At 42.3% G+C, this 24,478-nt stretch overlaps 1 protein-coding gene across 1 annotated transcript; it reads left to right on the top strand.

The window, feature by feature from the left end:
• The first annotated feature begins 1,681 nt into the window (after positions 1 to 1,681).
• adamts12 (ADAM metallopeptidase with thrombospondin type 1 motif, 12) lies at positions 1,682 to 21,469 on the top strand. The gene is given in 26 exon segments (XM_018672827.2): positions 1,682 to 2,104; positions 2,314 to 2,498; positions 2,500 to 2,673; positions 8,176 to 8,353; positions 8,489 to 8,697; positions 8,834 to 8,917; positions 9,747 to 9,871; positions 10,011 to 10,160; positions 11,343 to 11,486; positions 12,278 to 12,422; positions 12,515 to 12,607; positions 12,779 to 12,924; positions 13,149 to 13,318; positions 13,737 to 13,870; positions 14,065 to 14,185; positions 15,152 to 15,396; positions 15,843 to 15,984; positions 16,076 to 16,202; positions 16,471 to 16,681; positions 16,831 to 17,838; positions 17,840 to 17,977; positions 18,701 to 18,853; positions 19,032 to 19,208; positions 19,554 to 19,700; positions 19,826 to 19,979; positions 20,212 to 21,469. Coding segments are annotated over 26 exon segments (4,797 nt in total). The 5' UTR covers positions 1,682 to 1,983; the 3' UTR covers positions 20,328 to 21,469.
• Positions 21,470 to 24,478: the final 3,009 nt, after the last annotated feature.

Genomic DNA, 24,478 nt, shown 5'->3' with positions numbered 1-24,478 from the left:
ATAGTTGTGAGTAATTAAGTGCTACATCTTCATCCAGTTCTGCATATTTTTTTTTTTACATGAGGCAGACATTCCAGATGTGTAGTAAAACACTTGCCAACAACACACCATTTGTCCTTTAATGTCAAGGTGTGTTAGTTCCAGTAAGGCAGGGCTTGTTAGTTCTCAAATAACAGTTTTTTTTTTTATCTCAAAGCCTCAACACAAAGAGCTTATTGCTGACGGGTTTATTGGGTCCTTTTAGCAGGAACACCCCAGTATGGCCCATTAGGTGAGGGGGAAGTAAAGGTCGACTGAGATCAACTCAAAGCTCAAGTGTCATAATCTGTGTAGAACTGTGTATGTTATTTTTAGGAGGGTCCTGCATTTTCCAAAATTATCTTCACTCTACTCCAAAACAGATTCCTGATACATTGAGAAAATCTAACAAATGTTTCTGTGTTTAAAAGCCACAGCCTCATTATCCAGCAGTCTTACGTGCAGCCAAATCTGCAGGACTTCAAAATGCTTTATTTCAAAAATAGCAAATTAAAATCTGCCTTGACTCACATTTGGGTCTTTGCCGATCTTTGAAAAACACTGCAGAAGATAAGTCTGTGGGAGGTCCGTAACCCCTTAACCACATATGTCTACATTCAGACTAGATAGATAGATAGATAAATACTCATATGCCACAGTTTAATGAGTTCACTACATTGTCTGCCTGTGTGTCTCCCATAGACTGAGACAACACAGGAGAGAATGTGTCATGTCTCAGCATCCATTTAGTCACACACAAATCTGCTCTAGGGATAAACATTAGACAACTGAACTACAGCAATATTCATTGAGGGGGGTTACAGCCTTCAGAGAATACACCCCAGAAAAGCCTTTTACCCTGAGACTCAGTAGGCCATGGTTCACAGGAACTTCAAATGTCCTCTGGAAATTATACATGATGTCCTACAGAAGGCTCTTGTGGATTTTCACTCAATAGAGGCTGAAAGTATGAGCGACTGGAATCTAATTCTTGGCTGACATTACAAACTGATATAAACTCTTTGTATAGAAATCAGTGTTCAAAAGCTGCAGCAGCAATATGGAATGAACAAATATTTGTCCTTTTACCTCAAATAAAATCTAAAGAATGCATATGTTTGCACAAGATTTATATTTTGTTTGACATTTAGACCCGTTCTCTGTTCATGGCATTAAGAGATCTGTATAAATGTCACAAAAATACACGCAAAATTAACTAATTTTAGACAGATTAAGACAAGGACTTTGCTCATTAATGTCTTCTCACATGAATGAATGGGTAGTTTATGTACAATAACGTGACTGAACAGCAGTGTTAGTCATTCTTATGCATTTTCACAATGTACAAAGGTGTGCACTGTGTTTCTGTCTGTAAGTGTTGTAAGTGACAGGTATTGAGTCTTATCATGAAGCTGTTATAGCTGTCATAAGCCATAAGGTCTGAGGAAGTTTATGTATGCGTTTTACATTGTAGTGCTGACTACTATCTGAAAACTCTCAGCACAGGCTGTAATTAAATAATCTCTATTTGCATCCATTAAGTTTCATCCTAAATGTTCCACGTAATTTCTTTGAAAGGCAGTAACATGTCTCGCATTAATGGTCCAGCATTTAATGGCAAGTCTCGACGCAGGTGATTCAAATCAATGAAGCTTCTCCCTCTGCAGCACCGACTCTGCTCTGCTCCCCCATTCGCTCCAGCAAGGAAAAGTAGCCACTGGCCGAGAGAACACTCCTCCCCTCCTTCCTCCTCCGTGGAGCCAGAGCTTTCTCCCTCTTTAAACTACGATCTGGCTCCTAGTCTTCCCTCGGTGCATGCTTCCCTTCGTGAGAGGGAGATTTCTGAGCTTGTTCATGTCATGACACAGTGCAGCGCAGGATCGAAGTGGTCGCCTCTAACGCCACTGGAACTGCCAGAGTGCCCGGGACTCCTTTCCAGTGCTTTGAGTTTGGTTACATGAAATTATGCGATGTTCGCAGGAGTGCCCGGTTCTTTTTCTGCTACTGCACTTTGTTTTCATTTTGGCAGCCGGCCACGAAGAGCTCTCCGACTCCGGCAGACTCCTCTCCCTCTTTCCAGAGCAAGGTCAGTGTGGTGCAACTTTAAATGAAGCTTGCAGTTTCTGTGCACGTCTGAATTGCATGCATGAGTGGAAAAGTTTGTATGATTGAATGCATATCAGCATCAGTGTGCTCTAAAGGTAAAAAAAAAAAATCAGTGTGATCAATCCATCACAACTGTACTTACCCAGTTCTATTGTACTGTATTGTGCTGTATGCAACTGTGTTCTGCAGGTCAGCTGTCCCAGTCAGATCTGTCCATTGTCCACCCAGAGAAGACCAGCGCTGATGGAGAGTTCATCTCCCACTCTCTGTCTCACCACTTCAGGGGTGGGAGAGTCAGGCGTGACCTGCGACCCTTCGCTTCAGAGGGACAGGTTTACTACAAGGTCAACTACAAGGGTCGAGCTTTAAGGTTCAAGTTTGACTGCAAACAATAACCTGGTTTCAAATGAGTACATTCTGGAGAGGAGGAACGGCAGTGCCAACAGGACTGAGCATCGCCTCTCTGAGGGGAATTCCTGCCACCTCCTTGGCACCGTGGAAGTCTCTGATGTGCGAGGGACTGCTGCCATCAGCACCTGTAAAGGACTGGTAAGGAATCACATTGTGCTACATACATAACAGGCTCAATGTTAACCTCAGACTCATTGATCAGATTGAGCCATTTAATCCAGATGAAGCTTCTTTCCCTAAATCTGCATTGATGGTCATATCTCTTTGAGAAATACAGTTGCTTTTGACAGGAAGGTTTTTTTAATAAACAGGAGAGAGGAGGGCATCACTCTGGGAAAGCTGGTATGTGGTTTAGGCAAGCAAACCCTTACATCTGACAGTGCCCTGTCTGTTAGTTTGCCCTTCAAAGACTTCCTGACACTATTTGCAGAACGACTGTGCTGACGGCTGCTGCTTTCCAACCGTGAGACCCTTTTTTGTCTTCTTTGTCTTTCAGATGTTTTCCTCTTTACTCTCACCCTCACTCATTCATTCACATCACTGTCCATTCCTGCAGAAGTTCTTTTCAACCCCCCCCCCCCCCCCTACTCTTGGACGTGCAGTTTTGCTTTGTTCTATGCTAAGAGAGAGCTTCAGTAATTGATTTCGGCACATTTTTATAGACTGGAGCAATAAGGTCTGACAGATGGAGAGACAGGAAATAGAGCCATACTTTTAGTGCTTTGTGCTTTTTAAAAAAAGTTTTGGCTGAAATGTTTCTAATCAGAGAAGCAGTTAAACTACAAAAGAAAAGAAGACAGCTGGACAGCAGAAAGACAAGTGAGGAGCTCAGCATATGAAGAATTTAAATTATGAAAAGAACATATGCACCATATGAAAGTTTCTGCTGCACTCATTGCTGAGTATCTGACCTTTAAAGACCTTTATACACCAGATACACTCACAACATACTCTTTCAGCAATATCTTGAAAGAACCAAGTAGGATGGGAGGATGTGGAGAAGAAGGAACTACTTGTCTCTTAAATGATGGGATGTGTCAGTTTTAGTCATGAAAAATGTTTCGGTGTTCATGTTTGATTGTAGCACAGCAGGAATGCCTCTCCTGCAGGGTCTTGCCTCCTGCCTCCCTGTTATGTTTGTGTGGGTTACATGGCCTCTTCCTGCCAAACCTTGTAAATGTAGTTCATTTGTTATATCTGACTCAGAACACACAAGACTAAAATGACAGCTACCCCTGCAATACCATGATTTATATCTGACCCACTTTACATGCTTTCAAGTAATCCTCAATGGAAAAATGTGTTATGTCATTCAAAAGTCCACTTATCTACAACCTGCTGCATGTAGAGGGTGTTGTTTTTTGTTTTTTTTTTTGTTCAATCCTGAACGCCACAGTTTGCCCCTTTTCTCCAACCCTACTCAGGGAAACCACCACGATCTATTACACTGATTTTCTGTTCCGAGGTTTATAGCAGCTAAAACCCACAGAGAAACCACTAGAGAGCAAGACTCAGCCAGGCAGATGTGGGGAGGGAAACCCTGCCAGCTGCTGTGGAGGTCATTCACCCTTAGGAAACAGAGAAAGATGGACTGAAAACATGATCATCATTTGTTTATGTAGAACAACAGCAGTTACTAGGGGCCAAATAAACAGGAAGTGTAAGGAATACATACAGAATGTCAAGCATTGACTGAGGCTTTATAAAAACTGTGAGGGTGTTTTTTGAAACATACTCCACTAGTGATTCCAGATTTTTTTAATGTAAATTAATGTCATTGATCAAAAAAGATTGTGGAAGTTGTCCAGAACTATGAGTCGACACAGCTGCCACAGTTTAATTGCTTTGCTTTTAAGTGCTGCCTTTGGTGGTAAAAATAATAACTCTGTGATATGTTTGCAACAAAACTCACTGGGAAATAGTTGCATACTTGAGCTATAGTTGTAGACAGCAGGCTATGCTGGCAATAGAGCTGGGGCTGCAGCTAACAATTTTCTCAGCTTATTGATTAATCATTTGTTTTATAAAACATCAGAGAACTGTGAAAAATCCCCATTGCAACTGCAGTAGTCCAAAACCAAGATAATAATTTTACTATAATGTAAGAGAAGGAAAAGCAGCAAACTTGTTTTTGAGAAGCTGGAATGAAAAAACAAAAGTTTTGACGTAAACGATGAACTGATTATCAAATACGTTCCAGTTAATTTTCTGTTGATCACCTAATCAATTAATCATCTAGCTGTTGTAGCTCTGCACAGCACAGAACTGTTAATTGAGCAGGATCGTGCCATTTAAATACTGTAAAAGCCACAGTGTGGTCCCTGCTACCACATTAACACCTCTACATCCTGTCATGTTAACATCCAGACTCTGGTTGCAAAGCAAAAAGTCACATTTGCTCCAACAAGTAGTGAGCTACACTATATTTACCTCGCTAAGTTCAGGTTATCCTTCACCTTTACTATATACTGCACATGTGGAAGTTGCTGTCTCTGTCTTTTTTTCTTTCTGTGGGAAAACCTTTAATTCAAGCAAAGCTAAATCTTTCTCAGTGGAGTCTTTGGTAATCCCTGAGGCACAATGCAAAGCAGGAACATGCAGGTTCAGACCTATTATAATGGTATTTTCCTGACTTAAATGCATGTTTCTTCGCACTATGCAGATGAAAAATGATAATGTCTTTGACCTCGGTGGAAGAAGTTAGCTCACAGGCAGAATTATCTGGTGAAGTTAAAAAAAAAAAAAAAGAAGTTAAGTAAGTGCAGCGAAACCTGTAATTATCAAGAAACCATCTAAGAATAAATGCAAGTTTGTTTGGTAAGAAATTATTGTGATTAATCATATTGCAGTAATGAGCACCATCCGCCCCCACCTCTCCTTCTGTCCCACTAATCACTACTGAGGCCAAAGGCTGTGTAACAGCAGAGACTTTATTCCAGACCCAGTTGGCCAGCACTACAAAACCCACAGAAGCAGGAAACAAAAGTAAAGCAGTTCCACATGGCCAATGTATTTAGAACACAGACCTGTGTTATGGTAACCTCCCCTGGCTCTGGCACCTCACACCCAAACACGCTTCCTCTAGGTCAGAGGCAGGGGGGGTTAATCGAAGAGGAGGAGGAGGAGAAGGGCAGGAGGTGATGAAGGGAGAAGAGGTGGCGAAAGTGCATCATGAACTCCAGTCTGAGGCTGTTTCAGCTGGCAGAGTGTTCAGGATTTAGAGCAAAAAAAAAGTGCCAGGATAATCCCCCATTTTTAATCAAATGGAAAACAAAGTCCTAGTTGGTATTCTTTCAGGTTGTCTTTGTTTGTAGAGCGCAGACATCACACAGGATCTGTCCATGGTAATTTAGGGATCACAAGTAACACCATAACCACACTGTTACAAGCAAAGCCTTGCAGGCTGCGTTGCACAGTAGGACTGCATTTGGTATACAGATCATGCAGAGCAATGGTCTGCATGTTTGGATGGGCCTCTCTGAAGCATTCCTTCCTGGTTGATCTGCACTCCACCACCTGCATTTCTCCTCAGGGACTCACTTGGAAGTTTAATGCTCAGGAAAACATATAGGGGAGAACAGGGAGGCGTGATACGACCAAATACGATAGAATCCGCCCACAACTTTACCCTCATATGTTCTTATGCAGTGTGTGTTTTGTCTTGCAGTGAGATGATGCAAATGCAAAAACAAATCTTGATCTGATAACATTAATCCTGTTAAATAGAGTGTGAGTGTGGATGAGATACAGAGCTAGAGTGAAATCAGCTGAGTGTTTTCGGAGCAGGGCCTGTGGGAAACTTTCCCAGCTGACTATAGACATATCAGCTTGCATGGTTTGTGGATGAGTCCACCACAGCTCTGGGACCTCTGGCTGAAGGCCACACTCTGAGTCAGTGCTGGAGAACTCTCTCTCGATATTTAATTTAATCTGAGTTCAGACAAAAATAACCAAACCTCAAGCATATACAGAGGACTTCTGTTTAGCTTTTGCAATGTTAATGTTGTTCTTCTGATGGTTTTACATGGACAAACAAGCCAGAACAGCTTTGTTGTATCCTACATAGTCTCTGTTCCAGTCTCTGGACACTATCTTATTTTACAAAGTTATTTGTAACAGGTGGAGTAATATAGTCTTTCCAAAGGAACTGCTACATCATATTTTGCACTTTCTGAACTCCCTGAATGAGGAAACGGGATACCCTATCAGAGCTCTGCAGGCTGCTGAATGAATGTGGATGGATGTGGATGTTTTATTTTTTTATGTCGTCCAAGAAACACATGTAAAATTTGTCAGGATGACCCAGAAAGCTGAGCAGCGCGTAACTGCAGTAAACAGCAGGGTAGACCCTTGGAACCACAACTGGCCAAACTGTAAGCACTTCATGGCCTAATTTTTCACATCTGCCATTGGCTCCTCAAATACTGAGAAGGAATCCAAGAATCCGATGCAATACTCATACTTTAAAAATTCTTCGTGTTGGTCTTGTTTGACTCAATACATGTACGTGTTTTTTTTTCCAACTGTGCATTATCTCATTTATCCATGTGCATGAACATTTTAACATCCATCATTCAAATTCTTGCCAAAAGATAATTTTTTTTTAATGTGTGTACTCAGTTGTACTTAACGCAGACCTTCCTCTTTCCATCTGTTTGGCTTGTGAAAGAACTATGTATCCCTCTGTCATTCTCTCTTTTGCGTTGGTTTAGTGAGAGAGGGAGGGGTTCATCCCCAAACAGTCTGGGCATGTTTGGACTCAGTTTGACACAAAACCCACACAGACACACTCGCATACACACACACACCACACACACACACACACACACACACACACACACACAGTCACATTAATGAAGAGAACTTGCAAACAGTGAGCTGGAGGTGGAACATTCATAATGTGTGTGTTTACAAGACAAAGTCAAAGGATTTGACAGAAGCCTCTTTTGCGTATCTACATTGCATGTATGTTTTCATGTAGGTGTATTTGTGTGCAAGGGTGTGTACCTGTGTACTTGTCTTTGTGTGTGTTCACCAGCGAACCTCAGTCAGCAAGTGAATGGCCTGCACCAGTAAGAACATGCATGGCATACTTAGGAAAAAGTCTTTGTATTGCTGCTGCTGCTGCAGCAGACAGAGAATGTGCCTCAGGGAAGGAGAAAGGTTCATATTCAGATCTGTTGAGTAATGATGGTTTTCAGCCTGATGGAAATTACTGAGCAATGACCTTTTCAGCGGGCTTAACGAGGGAACGTCCACCCTCTCATCTTTTAAGTGTGGGAATAATTGAAACACTACAATTTTTGGTGATTTGTTGGTGCGCTCATAAATGTTACATCAGAGAAGCACGCCTGTGTCTAGGCCGTAACTTTTCTGCTTTGGTCACAGTTTGAGAATGTTTATTGTATTTCAAAAGAACTGAATTAGATAAGATTTTGGGATAAGAAATAATCTTTTTAATCTTAATTATAAATCAGAGCTGTGACTGAGTAGGATGTCGTGTCCCTAATAAACGAGACAATGTACATTGCTGTTTTTTAGATTTGGTTATCTGTCTTGAGTGCATGCAAACTTACTCTGAACTGTCTCAATTACCTCTGCCAAGTGCATATTCATCTGTGTAATTTTTGTTTTCCTCAGAGAGGCTTCTTCTCCCTGCCAGAGGGACAGTATTTCATAGAACCTGTCCAGAAATCTCCTGACGATCCTGCAGGGACTCCAGAGCCCCACATAGTCTATCCAAGAGTTACCACAGAGAGTCAAAGAAAAAAACGCAGCCTCCAGTCTAAGGAAACATCCAGTCCCTGCGGAGTTAAAGGTGTGTATCTGAATTAGTGTATACATGTGTATGGTGGAGGTGCCAGCAATTTTTTTCCCTCTGCCTGCACCTGTGTCAAGCAAGGATAAGCCACAAGTGTACACTAAGGCATGTCTCTCATGATCCATGCTCTAGATGCTCCAAGCGACTCGGTCCAGGTGGAGAGGGAGAGGGAGGAATGGGAGAGGGAGCAGCAGCGGGGGGAGGGTCAGGCTCAGTCCCGCTCGCAGCGCTCAGTCAGCAGAGAGCGCTGGGTGGAGACCATGGTGGTTGCCGACTCCAAACTCATTGAATATCACGGCACTGACAATGTGGAGTCTTACATCTTCACCATCATGAACATGGTGAGGGGGTTAGAATGAACATTTGGCTTTACTTTTTTTTTTTTTTTTTTACATTTTCTCTCATTAACTATCAGTTTCCTGCCCTGGTGTTACATTTTCAAAATAGTTAGTTTGTGAATGATCTTTATGTTTACAGGTGGCGGGAATCTTTCATGATGCCAGTATTGGTAATGCCATCCATGTCATCTTGGTGCGCCTCATTTTACTACAGGGAGAAGAGGTAACACTTAACACTTCTTTTTTTATCATCAAACTTTAAATATGAAACAAAAGAAGCACATGCAGGTCTATAAAGCATTACTATAAGGAGCAACAGGTGTACAAGGAAAACTGAGACTCTCCTTAAGATTGGACACAGTTTTAGCTCCTTGCACTGAGCATCCAGCTGAAGCAAGCTCTAACCAATAAACAAAAAAAGACTAAATTCAACAAGAAACCAATGGACTGACTGCAAGAACGATCCAAATCTAATTTGCCCCATAAAATTGTGCAAACCTTATTTGCATGATGTTGCATTATGTGTACTTATTTTTAGATTCATCCTTGGTTTGCATTGTAAGGAATAGATCCTTTTAACATGTCATCATAGGAACAGCACAGATGTGATTGATAATATTAAAAAACGACTGCATTCGATTTAGGTGATCTAATTGTAAGGTCCTGGTATTGTGAATGCTGACACATTGGGACACTTTATTGAACTGAGTCTGAGTCTTTGTTTTTCCTGCTGGGACAGGTTAAAATGTCTGCTGTGAAAAGGGTCTGTTCTGTCACCATGTGTGAAATTAAAACCTGTTTACAAAAGAAAGTGAATAAAAGTGAACCTCTTGGATTGTAAGTCATAGTACGATGGGCCCCTCACACTGAAGATGATGAATCTCTCCTGCTCAGTAACTGACTCTGTTCTAAAATTCCCCTGTGAAATAACGAAAACAAAGACATTTTTCTTCAGGGTCAAAAATAGTCTCACGCTGTTCTAAAATGCCAGAATGTAATAAATCTGAATGATGCCAAGAATGTGATATCTTTAATTATTCTGTTTGTTACAGAAAGGGTTGAAGATTGTTCACCACGCAGACACCACTTTGGCCAGTTTCTGTGCTTGGCAGAAAAACCTCAATCCTCAGAGTGACACACACCCAGCTCACCATGACCTGGCTGTGCTGGTCACCAGGCAAGTCACACACGCATATGTAAATCAGCAGTTTTATTAGATAGCTTAAATGACATGTATGAATGATATGCTCTGATGCCAGCCCCTCCTGAAAATATTGCATGCTCACACTTAATTTGTATTTGTGTTCTCCCCCCAGGAAAGACATCTGTGCTGGGATGAACCAGCCCTGTGAGACCCTGGGTCTGTCTCATCTGTCTGGGATGTGTCAACCACACCGCAGCTGCAACATCAATGAGGACTCGGGACTACCTGTCGCCTTCACCGTTGCTCATGAAATGGGCCACAGGTCTGTGTGTGTTAGTGTGCATTTGCAATTGTTATAAAAACCCTGCATAATGGAACATCAGAACAATGGACTGAGTGACAAAGAAAGCATCTTGTTCCCATGATCAGTTACCATAGAAGAATATACAGTTGCATCATTGAGTCTTCTAGCATTAGAGCATCAGGCCATTAGTGAATTGGCTGTATGCAAATAATTGGCAGTATCTGGTAACAAGACATAAAGAAAGTTTGATACCTGAGAGGAATGATGTAGTGTGGGTGTAGATCATTTGTTAACAGTGAAAGTGAATGGACAGAGCAGTTAGGTTTGTTTTCACCTTTGGATTACTGTGACACACAAAAACATATTTTCTTTGATGGCAATTTTCTACTACAGTGTTTTGTTGAGTTGTAGCTTCAGTGCCAGTTCAACCGTAAGACACCAGTTACTGATTACAGTTATATACGAATATAAAGTCTTGCTGATAAAATGAGAGTTGGTGGATAGGATATAGGGATTCCCCACTTTATGTTACTTATATAATTTTGAAATTACATAGGGCACAAGGGATCACTGAATGATTTGATGAGGATGAAAATGATGTGAATCATATGCTGTGGCCTTCACAGTCACTAGATCTCAACCCAATTGAACACCTATGGGAGATTTTGGACTGACGTGTTAGACAGCGCTCTCCAACACCATCATCAAAACACAAAATGAGGGAACATCTTTTTTAGAAGAATGGTGTTCCATCCCTGGAGTAGGCTTCCAGACATTTGTAGAATCAATGCCAAGGCACATTGAAGCTGTTCTGGTGGCTTGTGGTGGCCCCAACATCCTACTAAAATGCTTAATGTTGGTTTTTCCTTTAATTTGTCACCTGTCTGTACGTCTAAATCTTCACAGTATCCTGTTTGGGCAAGAAATTCATGTACTTTTCTGTTTTGTACTAACAGGAAATGATGTAAGACATGCCTGAACAAAAGTCATCAGATGACTTTGGACCTATTTCAGATTATTACTTGCATGTATCACAGGATTAGGACACACTGATGTTCAATTCTGTCGAGACTAGTGGTAGTTTGTTCGGAGGCACACATGACAGCCAGAACGTAAAGGCGCTGAATTCTTGTAAAATCATTTCTTTGTGTAATGATGATATAATATTTAATTGGTAATGTTGGTTGTGTTTAAATGCAGCTTTGGAATTCATCATGACGGTCAGGGGAACGACTGTGAGCTGGAAGGGAGGCACCCGTTCATTATGTCCAGACAGCTGATGTATGACAGCTCGCCTCTCACTTGGTCTTCCTGCTCCAAAGAATACATCACACGCTTCCTGGAGTAAGGCTGAATTCATACATTATTCTGAAGCCGTTAATGATCAAATAATGATCAAATAATGACATGATTCACTCAGCTTTAACACTGTTTTTCTTTGTGGGAGAACACAAATTGTGTAAGTTACCAGGGTTGTGAAATCATTATGAAAATGGGAGCGAATCCAAGCTACAATGAGAAAGAGGATGTGTTGGTGCAGATTTGAGTGGAGTCAGTGAAAATGATCCAAAAAACACAGTGGGTGTGCCGCGTGTTTGAACAAAACAACATTTTAAAAACACTGATGTGTAGCAAACTGCGGCAAGTTTTTAAAAGAGCGTTGCACAAATATGTTTGCTTTGACTCATTATTTTCTTGTGAAACATCTGTTCAGTGATGAATTCAAGAATTCCTTTCTGACAACAACAATTTCACCTCAAGCTCCTGCCAAGTCAGAGGTCAAAGCTCATATTTGTTGACCTCTGACCCATATTTTCAATCAGCCTGTTTTGCTATTAGAATGGTTGCCCAGCAAGTAGGTTTCTCTGGTGTGATCCTTTCAGTCTATTTGATTAACACTGGGCTAGGAGACTGCAGAGAGCAGTCTAAAAGCAAACAGTGATCATGTTCAGTGGCATGCTTTGGCGTGACAGTAGTTTGTATGGTTGTTTAAAGTTTTGCTGCATGTTGAAAGCATGATGGTAGCCACAAGCAAGGATTTCTCTTAAACAAGACTGTTTACTGATTTTCTCTTTCCTTTCTCTGTCAGGTATCTCTCATTCAAAAAGTCACACCTGTATGTTTGTCTGTTGTAGTCGTGGCTGGGGTTTCTGTCTGGATGACCGTCCTTCTAAGAGGGATCTAACCACCCCGCTGGCTCGCCTTGGTGTCCGCTACACCACGCACCACCAGTGCCAGCTCCAGTATGGCCCAAACGCCACCTTCTGCCCCGAGGTTGATGTGAGTATTGTGGCCTTCCACAAAGCACCAACTGTAAGCTGAATGTCAGACACAGTTTTGTCATTGTTTCTGGTTTTGTGTCTTTCTTTCAGAACGTCTGCCAGATTCTTTGGTGTTCGGTCAACGGCTCCTGTCGCTCCAAACTGGACTCGCCTATAGATGGTACCCGCTGTGGACCAGAGAAGGTGGATGGCGCCAGTTGCCTTTGTCTTGTTAGGGTTTGGGTTTCATTTGCCTGGGGAAGGAAATGGTTAGCACCACAGATATCAGGGCCATGCTGGCGCAGTGTGTTGAGTATTAAATGTGTCATATTACTAGTGTGATTTGAGTGATCTAACCAGCATTTTCTCCCACAGTGGTGTATCTCAGGGGAGTGTGTGATCGTGGGTAAACTGCCAGAGACAGTGAATGGAGCCTGGGGACAGTGGAGTACCTGGTCTCACTGCTCCAGGACGTGTGGAACAGGTGTTCAGTCAGCAGAAAGGGAATGTGACAACCCCAAGTAAGGGCAAACTTCAGACGTGTTTCACACCACAAATCACCATTTGAGGTCTTTTCTCCCACTCTAACTAAACCTTTTTTTACTGTTCACTGTCTTTCACAACTGACACCCTGATACAAAACTCATCACCAACTGAATTTCCTCTGTTTGTACAGGGGATCAGAAAAGGTACATCTTATCTTTTCTTACCTGGTTGATTCAAAGTGTCCCACTGTTTTCTGCAGACCAGAGTTTGGAGGCAAGTACTGCACCGGAGAAAGAAAGCGTTATCGGACCTGTAACACGAAACCCTGCCAGAGGAGCAAACCAACCTTCAGAGAGATGCTGTGCAGTGAGTTTGACACCGTGGCCTACAACAATGATTTCTACCAGTGGATTCCTGTGGCTAACCCATGTAAGTGTTCAAAGTCTCTGATGCAGAGTTAGGTACTGCATTTAGACAGACACACAGATGCTAGTAGCCCTTTTTTTCACTCCCCTTTCCATAAGCTCAGTAGATGCAATTATATGCTTCATCCAACAGGGGGTAGCATTTACACTGGAAAGGTGTCAGTGATGCAACAAGAACTTAGTGAAACGTTTCAGTAGTGCAGTCACTGTCTTGCTGTTTGTTTTTGTTTCATTTCCTATTTTCAAATCAGGTTCATGTGATACTTTCTTTGTGAACTGTAGTTAAAGAAAGAAAGCGAAGCAAAAATGAACTCCAAAAAAGCAATGTCATCATTTTAGGTTTCACTTGACAGAAGTAAACTTTTCTCACACTCACCACACCCAGCAATCTTCTTTTCCCTTCATCTCACAACCATCTTCAGTAAACCCCTGTGAGCTGCACTGTCGACCGGTCAATGAGTATTTCTCGGAGAAGATGCTCGACACTGTGACAGATGGGACGCCGTGTTTCATGAACAACAAGTCCAGAAACATCTGCGTCAATGGAGTGTGCAAGGTAGTGTGGCTGGGTAAGACACTAAAAGAGGCTGGAGAGGTTATAGTGAAGCAGGAGTGCGAGACACGCTGCAGTGTAACTACAGTATAATAGAGGGAGGAGGTTTTCTGTGTAAACCTCCATCTTGTGTTACACTGCAATGTGTCTGTGGTTGTATTTTTATGTGTTTGTGTGTGGTGTGTTTCTGTCTGTAGGAGGTAGGCTGTGACTATGGCATTGACTCAAACGCAGTGGAGGATCGTTGTGGAGTCTGTTTGGGCGACGGCACAAGCTGTGAGACGGTCTATAAGTCATTTGATGAAGCAGAGGGCTTTGGTGAGTCCAACTCAAAGGATATCTGAGCAGCTGGAAGCAAATTAGATTATCCAGACATAAGAAATCATATAATAATGATATTGTATTAATACAAAACAAAACAGACAACCTATTAATGAGAAAAAGCTTTGATGTGCCCACCAGAGTGTGAAAAAGCACAGAATTCGATGCAATTTATGTCTACGGGCAGAAAGTCATTTCAGGACAGTTCATTAGCATTACGCCATTGTGTTTTTTCTTTGTTGTCATGGCAGCCTTCTGTCCACACTGTGCAGCTGCTTGTCCTGCTGTACTTGGCTGGTGTTGTGTGTGTGTGTGTGTGTGTATGTGTGTGTGTGTCAGCAGGCCCATGTTTGCATTTGTCTAAGGATACACATGTCTTTGGCTTATTTTACTATGCTTGGAAAGGAGTAATTCACCCGCAGAATCAACATACCATGAAGACAGATTAATAGAGAGAGAGGCTCTAAAACAATAAAATGTTCCTCGTTTCTCCCCTCTCCTTCTTTCTGTGTGTGTTTGCCCCACACAGCATCCTCTCCAGATAACCAGCCCAGATGTGTAAGACTTCAAAAGGCTTAGACCAAGGGCAAACCTCCCCCCTCCTTTGCACAAACACAGAAACACACACACCTTCCCACAAACATCATTAAACTCCAGAGACCCACTCATAGCTGCTTTCGTCCTCCCCCATCCAGCCATCCAGCCACCCCCCCCCACCACCACCATCCACACACAATAAAAAACAGAGACAGGGCAGTGCCCCCCACGCCGAATACGCACACATACACTCACACACACACACACACACACACACACATGCCAACCACCCCCACAGACTGAACCCACCCTCTATTAAAGATCAGAGAGAAACTGTCTGGTAGTCTGGATGTGAGTGTGGCAGCAGCCATGGTGGCCCATCCATTACCTCGCCGTGACTCTGACTCCCCTCCCGACTTCTCCCAGGGTACACGGACGTGGGTGTGATACCTGAGGGGGCGCGGGACATCCTGGTAACGGAAGTGGAGGAGGCAGGTAACTTCCTGGCTCTGAGGAGTGAGGCGTCGGAGGAGTATTTCCTCAACGGCAACTACATCATCCAGTGGAATGGGGAGTACGAAGCCGGTGGGACCACGTTCTTCTACGAACGCAGCGGAAACATGGAGAACCTCACTGCTCCTGGACCCACCATGCAGCCAGTCGTGCTCCAGGTAGGCCCACATATGTTGAATGCGTTTTAAAGTTAAATGTGTCAGTATTGTGAGATGGGAAGAAGTGATCACCAATTTATATTTTCTTAATATTTTTGCCATAAATTGTTTTTGTTCTAGTGTGTGGTACAAAAAAATATAGTGCAGTAATCACTCTTCTCTGAGTGTAGAGTGATTTCAACCAATCAGGGACAGAACAGAAGGACAGAAGGATAGCCAACCAATCAGCATGTTTTCCAAATAAGCTTGTACATTTCTGAGTGAAGGTTAAGATACTATTAATAAAATGAGTCAAGAAAAAGTGTTTCAAAGACATAAGATACTGGAATCAAGTTAGAAAAGAAGATGGAAAACATGTCTTTATTACATGTCTTTGTATGCTTGTCAAATATGTAATATTGATATCTAGATATATACTCTACATAACATTTCATGTGGTTGTACAGTTGCTGTTTCAGGAGAGGAACCCTGGTCTAAAGTATGAGTACACCATCAAGAAGACCAAAGAGGCAGGAAATGAGATCATCGAACCTATTTACAAGTGGAGACACGGGGCATGGACAGACTGTAGCACCACCTGTGGCTTAGGTTGTTGTTGTATTTATGAACAAAAAAAAGATTTGAAGTATTTGGAAGAGTTCAGCAACATTGTAGCTTTCTGACTTCCTGTGTGTTTTAGGTGAGCAGCACCAGCCTGTTCTTTGTTTTGAGATGGACGTGGGCGTAGTGGACGAGTCTCTGTGTGACCCAGAGAGCCGTCCAGAGGACAGACACCGAAAGTGCAAGACTATGGATTGTCCTGCAAGGTCCTTACTCTCAAATGCCCTTCGACTGTTTTTCTGTCACTAGCATTATGAGCTTGAAACATGTCATTCTGTAGTTTCATTTGTATGGTAAATGAAAAAATAGGTTGGGATACACAGGTTACCTATTGGCAATAATATTAAACATTTTCAAATCTTATCCAGCCCTATTCGCTGTTGGAAAAAGATGACAATGTTATCCACTTACCATGTGCTCTCCACTTATTTTTTGAATGTCATCAAAAGACTCTCTCTATCCCTTCTCCCCCAGGTGGTGGGTTGGGGGTTGGCAGCAGTGTTCAGCCACCTGTGGATCAGACGGCATGAGAAAGCGAACAGTGCTCTGTGTCCGCACGGTTTCAGGGGAGGAGAGGGTGCTCCACCCCGTGGAGTGCAAGCATCTCCTTAAACCCAAACCTGCCGTGCCGTGCAACAGAGATGTACCCTGTGGACAGGACTGGGCGGTTGGGAACTGGGAAGAGGTAAGCCTTTTATTCTGATTTATATTTTATTTTCTTCTCCGTCCCCTTTATCTTCCTGACTTCAATCAGACTTCGGTCTTCCTTGCATTTGTTCCCTTACTTTAATACCGTCCTTTATTTCTGAGTGAGCCCTTTTTTTCCCACTGCAGTGCCCAGTCACATGTGGCGGAGGGGTTCGCTCGAGGACAGTCACGTGTGTGCTAGCGCCCAAAAAGACCTGCGATCTCTCAACCAAACCTCGGTCCAGATCACTGTGTGCCCTGCAGAGCTGCCCTAACTCGAGTCTACGTAGACGACCTGGGCATGCCCCTAAATACCGCCGTGTTTACCCACCCAAGAGCCACCCCACCAAGCATCCCAGCTCACCTACTTTGGCTCCCACGAGCACCACGGCCACAGCTGCACCCACAGCTGCCATCACTGTCAGGAAGAAAACAACCACCAAAGAAATGACAACTGCTTTCATCCCTACCACCACATCCATTTCAACCCCTGAAACCACAATCCCTGAAATCATAGACACAGATGATTATGAGTTCAGTGGTGTTGTGAGGAAAAATGGGGATAAGAGAGGGAAAGTTTTCCCTTCTAAACCCAGTTCTACAGAAAAGGACAGGAAGCCGACTAATGTGGAAAAGGAGAACATGGAAGGAGAGGAGGGAAGTACGCCAAATGTGGTGATGTACACTCCAGGATATGATTATGTTGTTGAGGACAGGACGACAGAAGAGGAGGGGATTATTGACCTGGATGTTTTTACCACAGCTACATCACTCAAAAATCCTCTTAAATCAACCACTTTACAAACAAGTCCACCTAACATACGCACAACCAGAACACCCACCACAACCACTTACTCCACCCCACACACCAGTACTGAAACATGGGAAAAGACCACTCACCACTTATCCAGCCCACACACCAGTCCGTACAGCCACTGGACATACAGGGTTCCCCTCACCACTCCTACGTACAAGAGCCACTCAAACCCTTCAAAAACTGGCTTCCACACAACGCAAGCTCCCTCCACAGCTGCAAGAAAACTGTTCACCACTGCGGCATCGCCCCAGCCCACGGTAAAGATTATTAAACCAAAGAAGCCTGTGACACCCAAGAAAAACAGCCCTGCCTCTCGCACTAAAAAGCCCTCTTCACTGGCCCAAAGGCAGTCGCTCCAAGAGTCCAAACCGGCAACCAGGAAGTCCCATGAGCAGCTCCGCCAGTGACCAAAGCAACCTGATGGCCAGAGAGCCAGTCAGCATGGATATATTCTGGGTTGTAGGAAACTGGAGTAAGGTGGGTGCACACATTTTATGACTGTGTTGTCCTGCTCTCTAAAACACCACGCCAGTAAATTAGCATATTTTAGCATTAATTAATTCTGACCATACTATCCATACTATAGCTTTTTAAGATGGTTTTCCTCCCTTCTGGGCATGCTAGGACTGCAATGAAATTCAAAGCTTTGAAAATTGACCTGCAGAGACTTGAAATTTCTGTCCAGTGAATTTTTCATGCATGGGAGTGAAGTTGCTAGTGGAGACTGAAAATTCTGTTGAGATGCCTCTGCCTAATCTCCAGATTTTGAGCGTCAATTTAGAGTAGCCAAAAGGCATAATGTTCATGATAAACCATAAGTAAACATGGATGTTGGGAAAATAATATTAATTTGATCATTTAATCAGAATGATAGACATCCCTAAATTCATCAAAAGGAAGAGTTTTCAGTACTGTTTGCAGCTGTACAGTGTGGTTTAAAAGCAACAAGTCTTTCAGTGGTAGATTGGTAGACTGCAGATTAATGTTCTAGTCGCGTCTTGGTTAGAAAATGGTTACAAGATTTGCTTTTATCAGGCTAAATCATGGGGGAAAAAAACACCCACACACTCCTTTAAGAATTTCCTAAAACATCTACTTTATAATATTATTGCCTTACATGTGACTTTAATTAGTTTGTCACCCAAGCACACACATGAACCCATTCCGAGTTTTAATCAGAGAACACCTCTTCTTCTCCAGTGTTCAACAACATGTGGGATCGGTGCTATATGGCGAACAGTCACATGCAGCTCCCACAGCGACGAGGACTGTGCCAACATGAAGAGACCTGAGCCTGCACGCACATGTGAGCTGCAGCCCTGTGCTGCCTGGCAAAGTGGCAGCTGGAGCAAGGTGAGTAACGTTAGATTTCCTCCAGTTACTCAATCCGATAATTGCACTTATTACTTGTTAATTACACTTAATACTTAATTATAATTCCACCGTAACTTTTCCAGATAATGAAATGGATTTGTTTCACTTGTGCATGTGTTTCTGAGCCATTTATTGCAATGTGATAATATATCTTCAGTGCCCGGATAACTGTGCGGTTGTGGGAAGGAGGTACCGTGATGTCCAGTGTGTCGATTCTCAGAGCAAACGTCCCCTCAGACCTTTCCACTGCCAGGCTGTGTCCAGCAGACCTGTCAGCACCTTGACTTGCCCCCACAAGCCCTGTATGGCCTGGAGTGTATCACCCTGGGGACCAGTGAGGAGCATTACACACTTTTTGCATATATTTTCACTGCAATAAAGAGTGATGCACGTATATATAAATATACATGTTTATTTTCTATCTTACCTCAAGTGGTATCTGGCCTTGCAGATAATTGTGGTTTTTTTTGCCCATGTGTTTTGAGATAACCATCCTTGAGATTTCTGCCATTAATATTTTTGTAATTTGTTAGGTCTACCCCCTTTAAAATCAAAAATGATCATCACAGTCACCAAACTGCCTATTTTTTGTAACCTTTGAGAACTATTTAGCTAAATATGGGAATGACCAATCTCAGCTAGAAGTAGATACCTCCCTTTAAATCCTTGTTTTCCTCAGTGCTCTGGCAGCTGTGGCGAAGGCATCAGGGAGCGGCTGGTGTACTGTCCCGAGCCTCATCGCTGTAGTACCACACTGAGGCCAAACGGCACGGAGCAGTGCAGCTTAAAGCCCTGCACACACTGGAAGACTGAAGACTGGGAGGAGGTCAGTCGCACGTGATTTCCTTAAGGGTTTGAGGCTTTGATTAAAATAGTCATAGAGGTGGACTAAATTATCACTCTGTTTGTGTCTGTGTGTGTGTGTGTGTGTGTTGGTGTATGACTTTACAGTGCTCTGTGAGTTGTGGTGGGGGTCAGCAGCAGCGTCAAGTCAACTGTGTGAGTGACCAAGATTTGGCTGTTATGCCAAACAGCCTCTGTGAGAAGATTTCAAAACCAGAAACACTCAGGAAGTGCAATATGCAGGAATGCAAGGCGAACACAGGTTTGTATGGAACACTCAATCTGTCTGTTTGTCTGCCTTAGTGGAAGATTTGAAAAACAAATTCACTATTCACACACACACATGCAATTTTTATGACATTGCAGTACATCTTTTGTATTTTTTGTGATGAGCCTCTTGGTTCATATCACATGAATAAATCTGACCTTATATATTATTTGTATTTTAGTGTTTCATGGCATTTGACCCCTGTGTTGTGTTCCTTCTCATGCAGGTCCAGTTTGCAGGAAGAACACCATGTCCTCACGCTTCTGTGACAAGCTGAAGCTATTGGGTCGCTGCTCTCTCAGGTCGGTCCAAAGACAGTGCTGTGTCACCTGTGGGCCATAGCTTACAGGTTACACACGCACAATACTGTATATCACAATGGGCACATCCCAACCACAGTAAGACTTACTGTATCTCCATGCAATACATCCATCCAGCCAAGCCATCCATAGACTGACACGTCCGAACCAAAGTGTTAATGTCCACAACACTACAACAAGCGCATCTTAAACAGCACAAACAAACATGGGTCGAATAAGATTATGTTATTATTATTTTTATGGTTTTTATCTGTTTAGGTAACTTTTTCTAATGAAAGATTTTACTGGGAGGGTTTTTAAAAAGTACGTGAGAGAACAAGCCAAAACAGTGAGGATAAATACACATTTGGTCTGTAACAAATGTTAGAGCATTAGCCATCTTGAGATGAGCAGAAATGCTTATCAGAATTAAAATATTGCTAATTCTTTTTTTTTTTCAAGAAGCACAACTCAAAAGCTCAGGCAAGTACAAGAGCTACTGCTACACAGTTGTGCTAAATAAGATTATAACACAAGGTACAGTACGCACTTTCTTTATTCAGTAAGAAAATTTAGTAATGACCCACAGTACAAATATTTCTGGGCCAAAGGTGCTTTTATAATCAAGGTGCTGATGATCACAGTTCAACAGTCCAGTTACCAGTTATATTTTTATTTCAAACTAAACTGGTAACACAGAATGTAAATAAAGATTTTTGTGACCTCTTTATTAAATTGTTAATAGTAATGATAATCTTTTTTAACTCATATTTTTTGCTTTTTCTTGCTTGAATTCTGGTTTTGTCCTCAGAGCTGGCACTGTGTGTTTATATTATTCTGGGTACAAGTTCCTGCTTTAGTCTTTTTTGTTTCAGTTGTTAACAGAAAAAAAAAAAAATGCTGCAGAACCTGCACAGTTCTCTGGCTGAACCTGTGGTGCTCATCCTCTGGTGTGTGAGATTGACCAATGAGAAAGAGGTGTTGCAGGTCATCCCTCTCAGGTCCCTTCCAAAGATGGCCGCTGTGTTTGTATGATATTGTACAGGCATTACCGTTGTCATGAAACTGGTACATCACCGTCACTGATTCGTCCGTCACATGTCTCCATCAATAAATGTTGTGGTACAAGATGTTTGTGACAAAACTTTGTAACTGAGACATGGAATAAAAATTTCTTTTAATATTTGTACTTGTATGTATGATTTCCATCCTTCCCAACATTATAACAAATTATAACAACCCATTATGCATTGACCCTGTTTGATATTGTAATACTCACAGCTTGAATAGCACAGTAACAGTGTAAATAAGAGTATTAACACCTCATGTTAGCTAGCATATCATGCTCCTCTTTGCATCATGGCCATCTGCTTTATGACCTCTCATGTCAACAAGGTCATTCTCGCCTGTGAATGCCAGATGCTGCTGGATGTGTAACACCAGAGTCAGCGGCACCAGGCTATGTTTCAGGAATCGGGTTCAGCTGGCCCAGATTTCCCAGGCTCCTCTGTGCCAGATAACTTGACACGGATGGACGCTGCCCCCCTGCTCCACACACACCCTGCCACTGTCATTCAAGCCAGACACCAAGAGTTAGTCAGCAGTAATGGAAGGAGTAACACAACACTGGGTCAATGTGGAGCATCGTGTCCTAAAAACCAGCAGGATGTGTGTGTGCGTTATCATGACGAAGCAAACACCATCCACTTGTATTACCTAACCACATCCTCTCATTCTGTTATGTAACTGTGTGTGTTGCTTGATTTGCAGATTTACACAATGGAAAGACACAAATGAGCTCAAAATCAGGAAATGAAAAAATTAGAACATTCAGATTCTGTGTGAACAAAATTTCCTTTATAGCTTATTTATGATTTCAAAATTCTCCACCAGTGTTCTAGACAACTTTATACATTTCCTGTCTGAATCCTGGATAATGTACAGTAGACAAAGGAGAGCAGAGTAACACATAATTGAATCAAAAATCAAGGTATTTTTCACAAAAGAACAGTTCATTCAAATGTGAAACTCAACATCACACAACATTACTTAAGCGGATGTTGGTGTGCAAGCAGTGATCTCCATGGCACAGCTCAATTTCAGCTGTTTTCAAAACAACTTAAGTGGCTGATGACTGGTTCTTCTTTAAAAAGGGCAAACATGGCCATAAAATTACTCTTAACAGCTTGTGCAACACTGTTCAAGTGTTCTAATGCCAAACAATTGTGGTTTTGGATTCAATAGTCGAATGTTTACTTCATTATTTGTAGATGTTCCAGACGTTTGTACTCTGCACAGTGCCAACAGTAGCAAACAGATGTTGCCACCAAAGCTTTAAGACACATCACAATAATGATTAGAGCGTGTCTGATTGATAGTTAAGTGGTAAATGTAAAATGTCAGGATATGACATTCATTTAACCGTGAAGCTTTAAGGTTTGTATTCTGTTGCTGTGCAGCTGAGGTTTGTTTCACTTGCGTTTCAGAAAGTTGCTTTTTTTTAACTGTCTATTTTGTTATTTCTGACTAAAAGTTAACCACATTCTGGAGGATTTCCACTGACAACTTGGACTCTCAAGAAAATCAAACCACCAAAGTTTTGTAGTGCAAGTTGTTCCGTGAGCATCGAAAAAATGTGGGAGTGAGAAGCTTCAGAGCTCAATGCAAAATTCTCATGTGTGTACAAATTAGCTATTCATCATATATTAGCCCATCAGTTTTATCTGATTATTACAATCCATGATACATTTTTAATCATTGCCATGACAAATTCATTCAAATGTGTAATGCTTATAATTAGGACAGGGTGGTGTAGGGGACCATCCTTGATCCCTGTTATATTGTATCACAATAGCAATGTATATCATGAAATAATACATTTTGAGGAAATCAAACAAACACAGAAATTGTGAATATTAAATGTTGAAATAACCAGGTGTCTGCTTTTGACTAGTTTGCCAAATTAAACACATGACAGTATGACATATTTAGTCACATTGATGCAAAAATATAAAAAAATCACCATAAAGCTAATTAAAAGCTTTTCCTGCAGTATCAAACACACCCTGCGATATTAACCCTCGCGTTGTCCTCTGGGTCAAAGTGACCCGGTGGCCAACAACGTGCCTTTGTGTGTGTGTGTGTGTGTAGTAGGATTTGTTGTTGTGCATGACATTTGTGATTCTGAAGCGGTTATCTTTTGTTTTTGAATAATAGTAAGAGGAAAAATGTATACGGAATATGAAGGGAGGGTTAAAGAGACAGCTGCCATGGTATGAACAGCATGGCAAAAGCTGTGATGGTTGACAAATGTACAGCATATTCTCTCACGGTGTATATTTCATTCCTATTGTTTTACTCTTTGTAGTAAAAAGCTTGGTAGTAAAATTTACTGCACCGTCACCATATTGCCCAGAGAAAAACAGAGAAGAGCTCAGTGTGGAACAGTTGATCCAGTGTCTGACCTGTAAGTAAATTCCACTACCCTGCTGAAACTGACACTCAGCAGAGGAGGGTGATGTAAGTGCCCGTCAGGACAGGGAAGATAACATGACAAACATCTATTGATCACCATAGAGCAGGAAACAGCAACCTCATCTTGTAGGTTACCAGACACCGCCCCAACACAACGGCCAAGAACACATTAAATATTTACATTTGATGACCAACAGAAAAAGGAGGCCTCCGGTATGAGCCAAGCATTTGTTTGCAAGTTGTATCTCTTTGGAGCATGAGGTAACACATTTTCCTGTGATCTATGAAAAGCTTTAAAGTACCATTAAAAGAGAATGTTACTTTAATCTGGCTGCTTACCCCTCAGATCCCAGTGTAAACGCAAAGAGAGGCTCAAGGAAGAAGGCAGTGGAACGTAATCGGTGCACCAACTGGCTGTTGGTTTGGAGGAAGAAGTCCAGTCTGGTGGCTCTCATCTGGACCCCATCAGGTTGCATGTCCCCAGGCAGTCAGACTGGCATCCCTGTACCAGGCCTGTTCCTTTATTAAAGCCTCGGCCTCCTCTGACCCAGCACACACAGAGTGGGCCCCAGGGAACGCAGACAGAGACACACACATGGTTCCCATAGGTCAGTTTGGTTGTTTGTGAGTTGTGCGTTTGATTCCCTCATAGACCACATATGGATTTGGGCTTAAGTAACTCGGAGTGAGGTGCTTTTCTTCGTAAAACATCTGCTTAAT

The sequence above is a fragment of the Lates calcarifer genome, linkage group LG13 (assembly GCF_001640805.2).
Source record: "Lates calcarifer isolate ASB-BC8 linkage group LG13, TLL_Latcal_v3, whole genome shotgun sequence".
NCBI lineage: Eukaryota > Metazoa > Chordata > Actinopteri > Centropomidae > Lates > Lates calcarifer.
The sequence above is the reverse complement of the archived record's forward strand: the minus strand, read 5'-3'. Positions and strand labels throughout refer to the sequence as shown.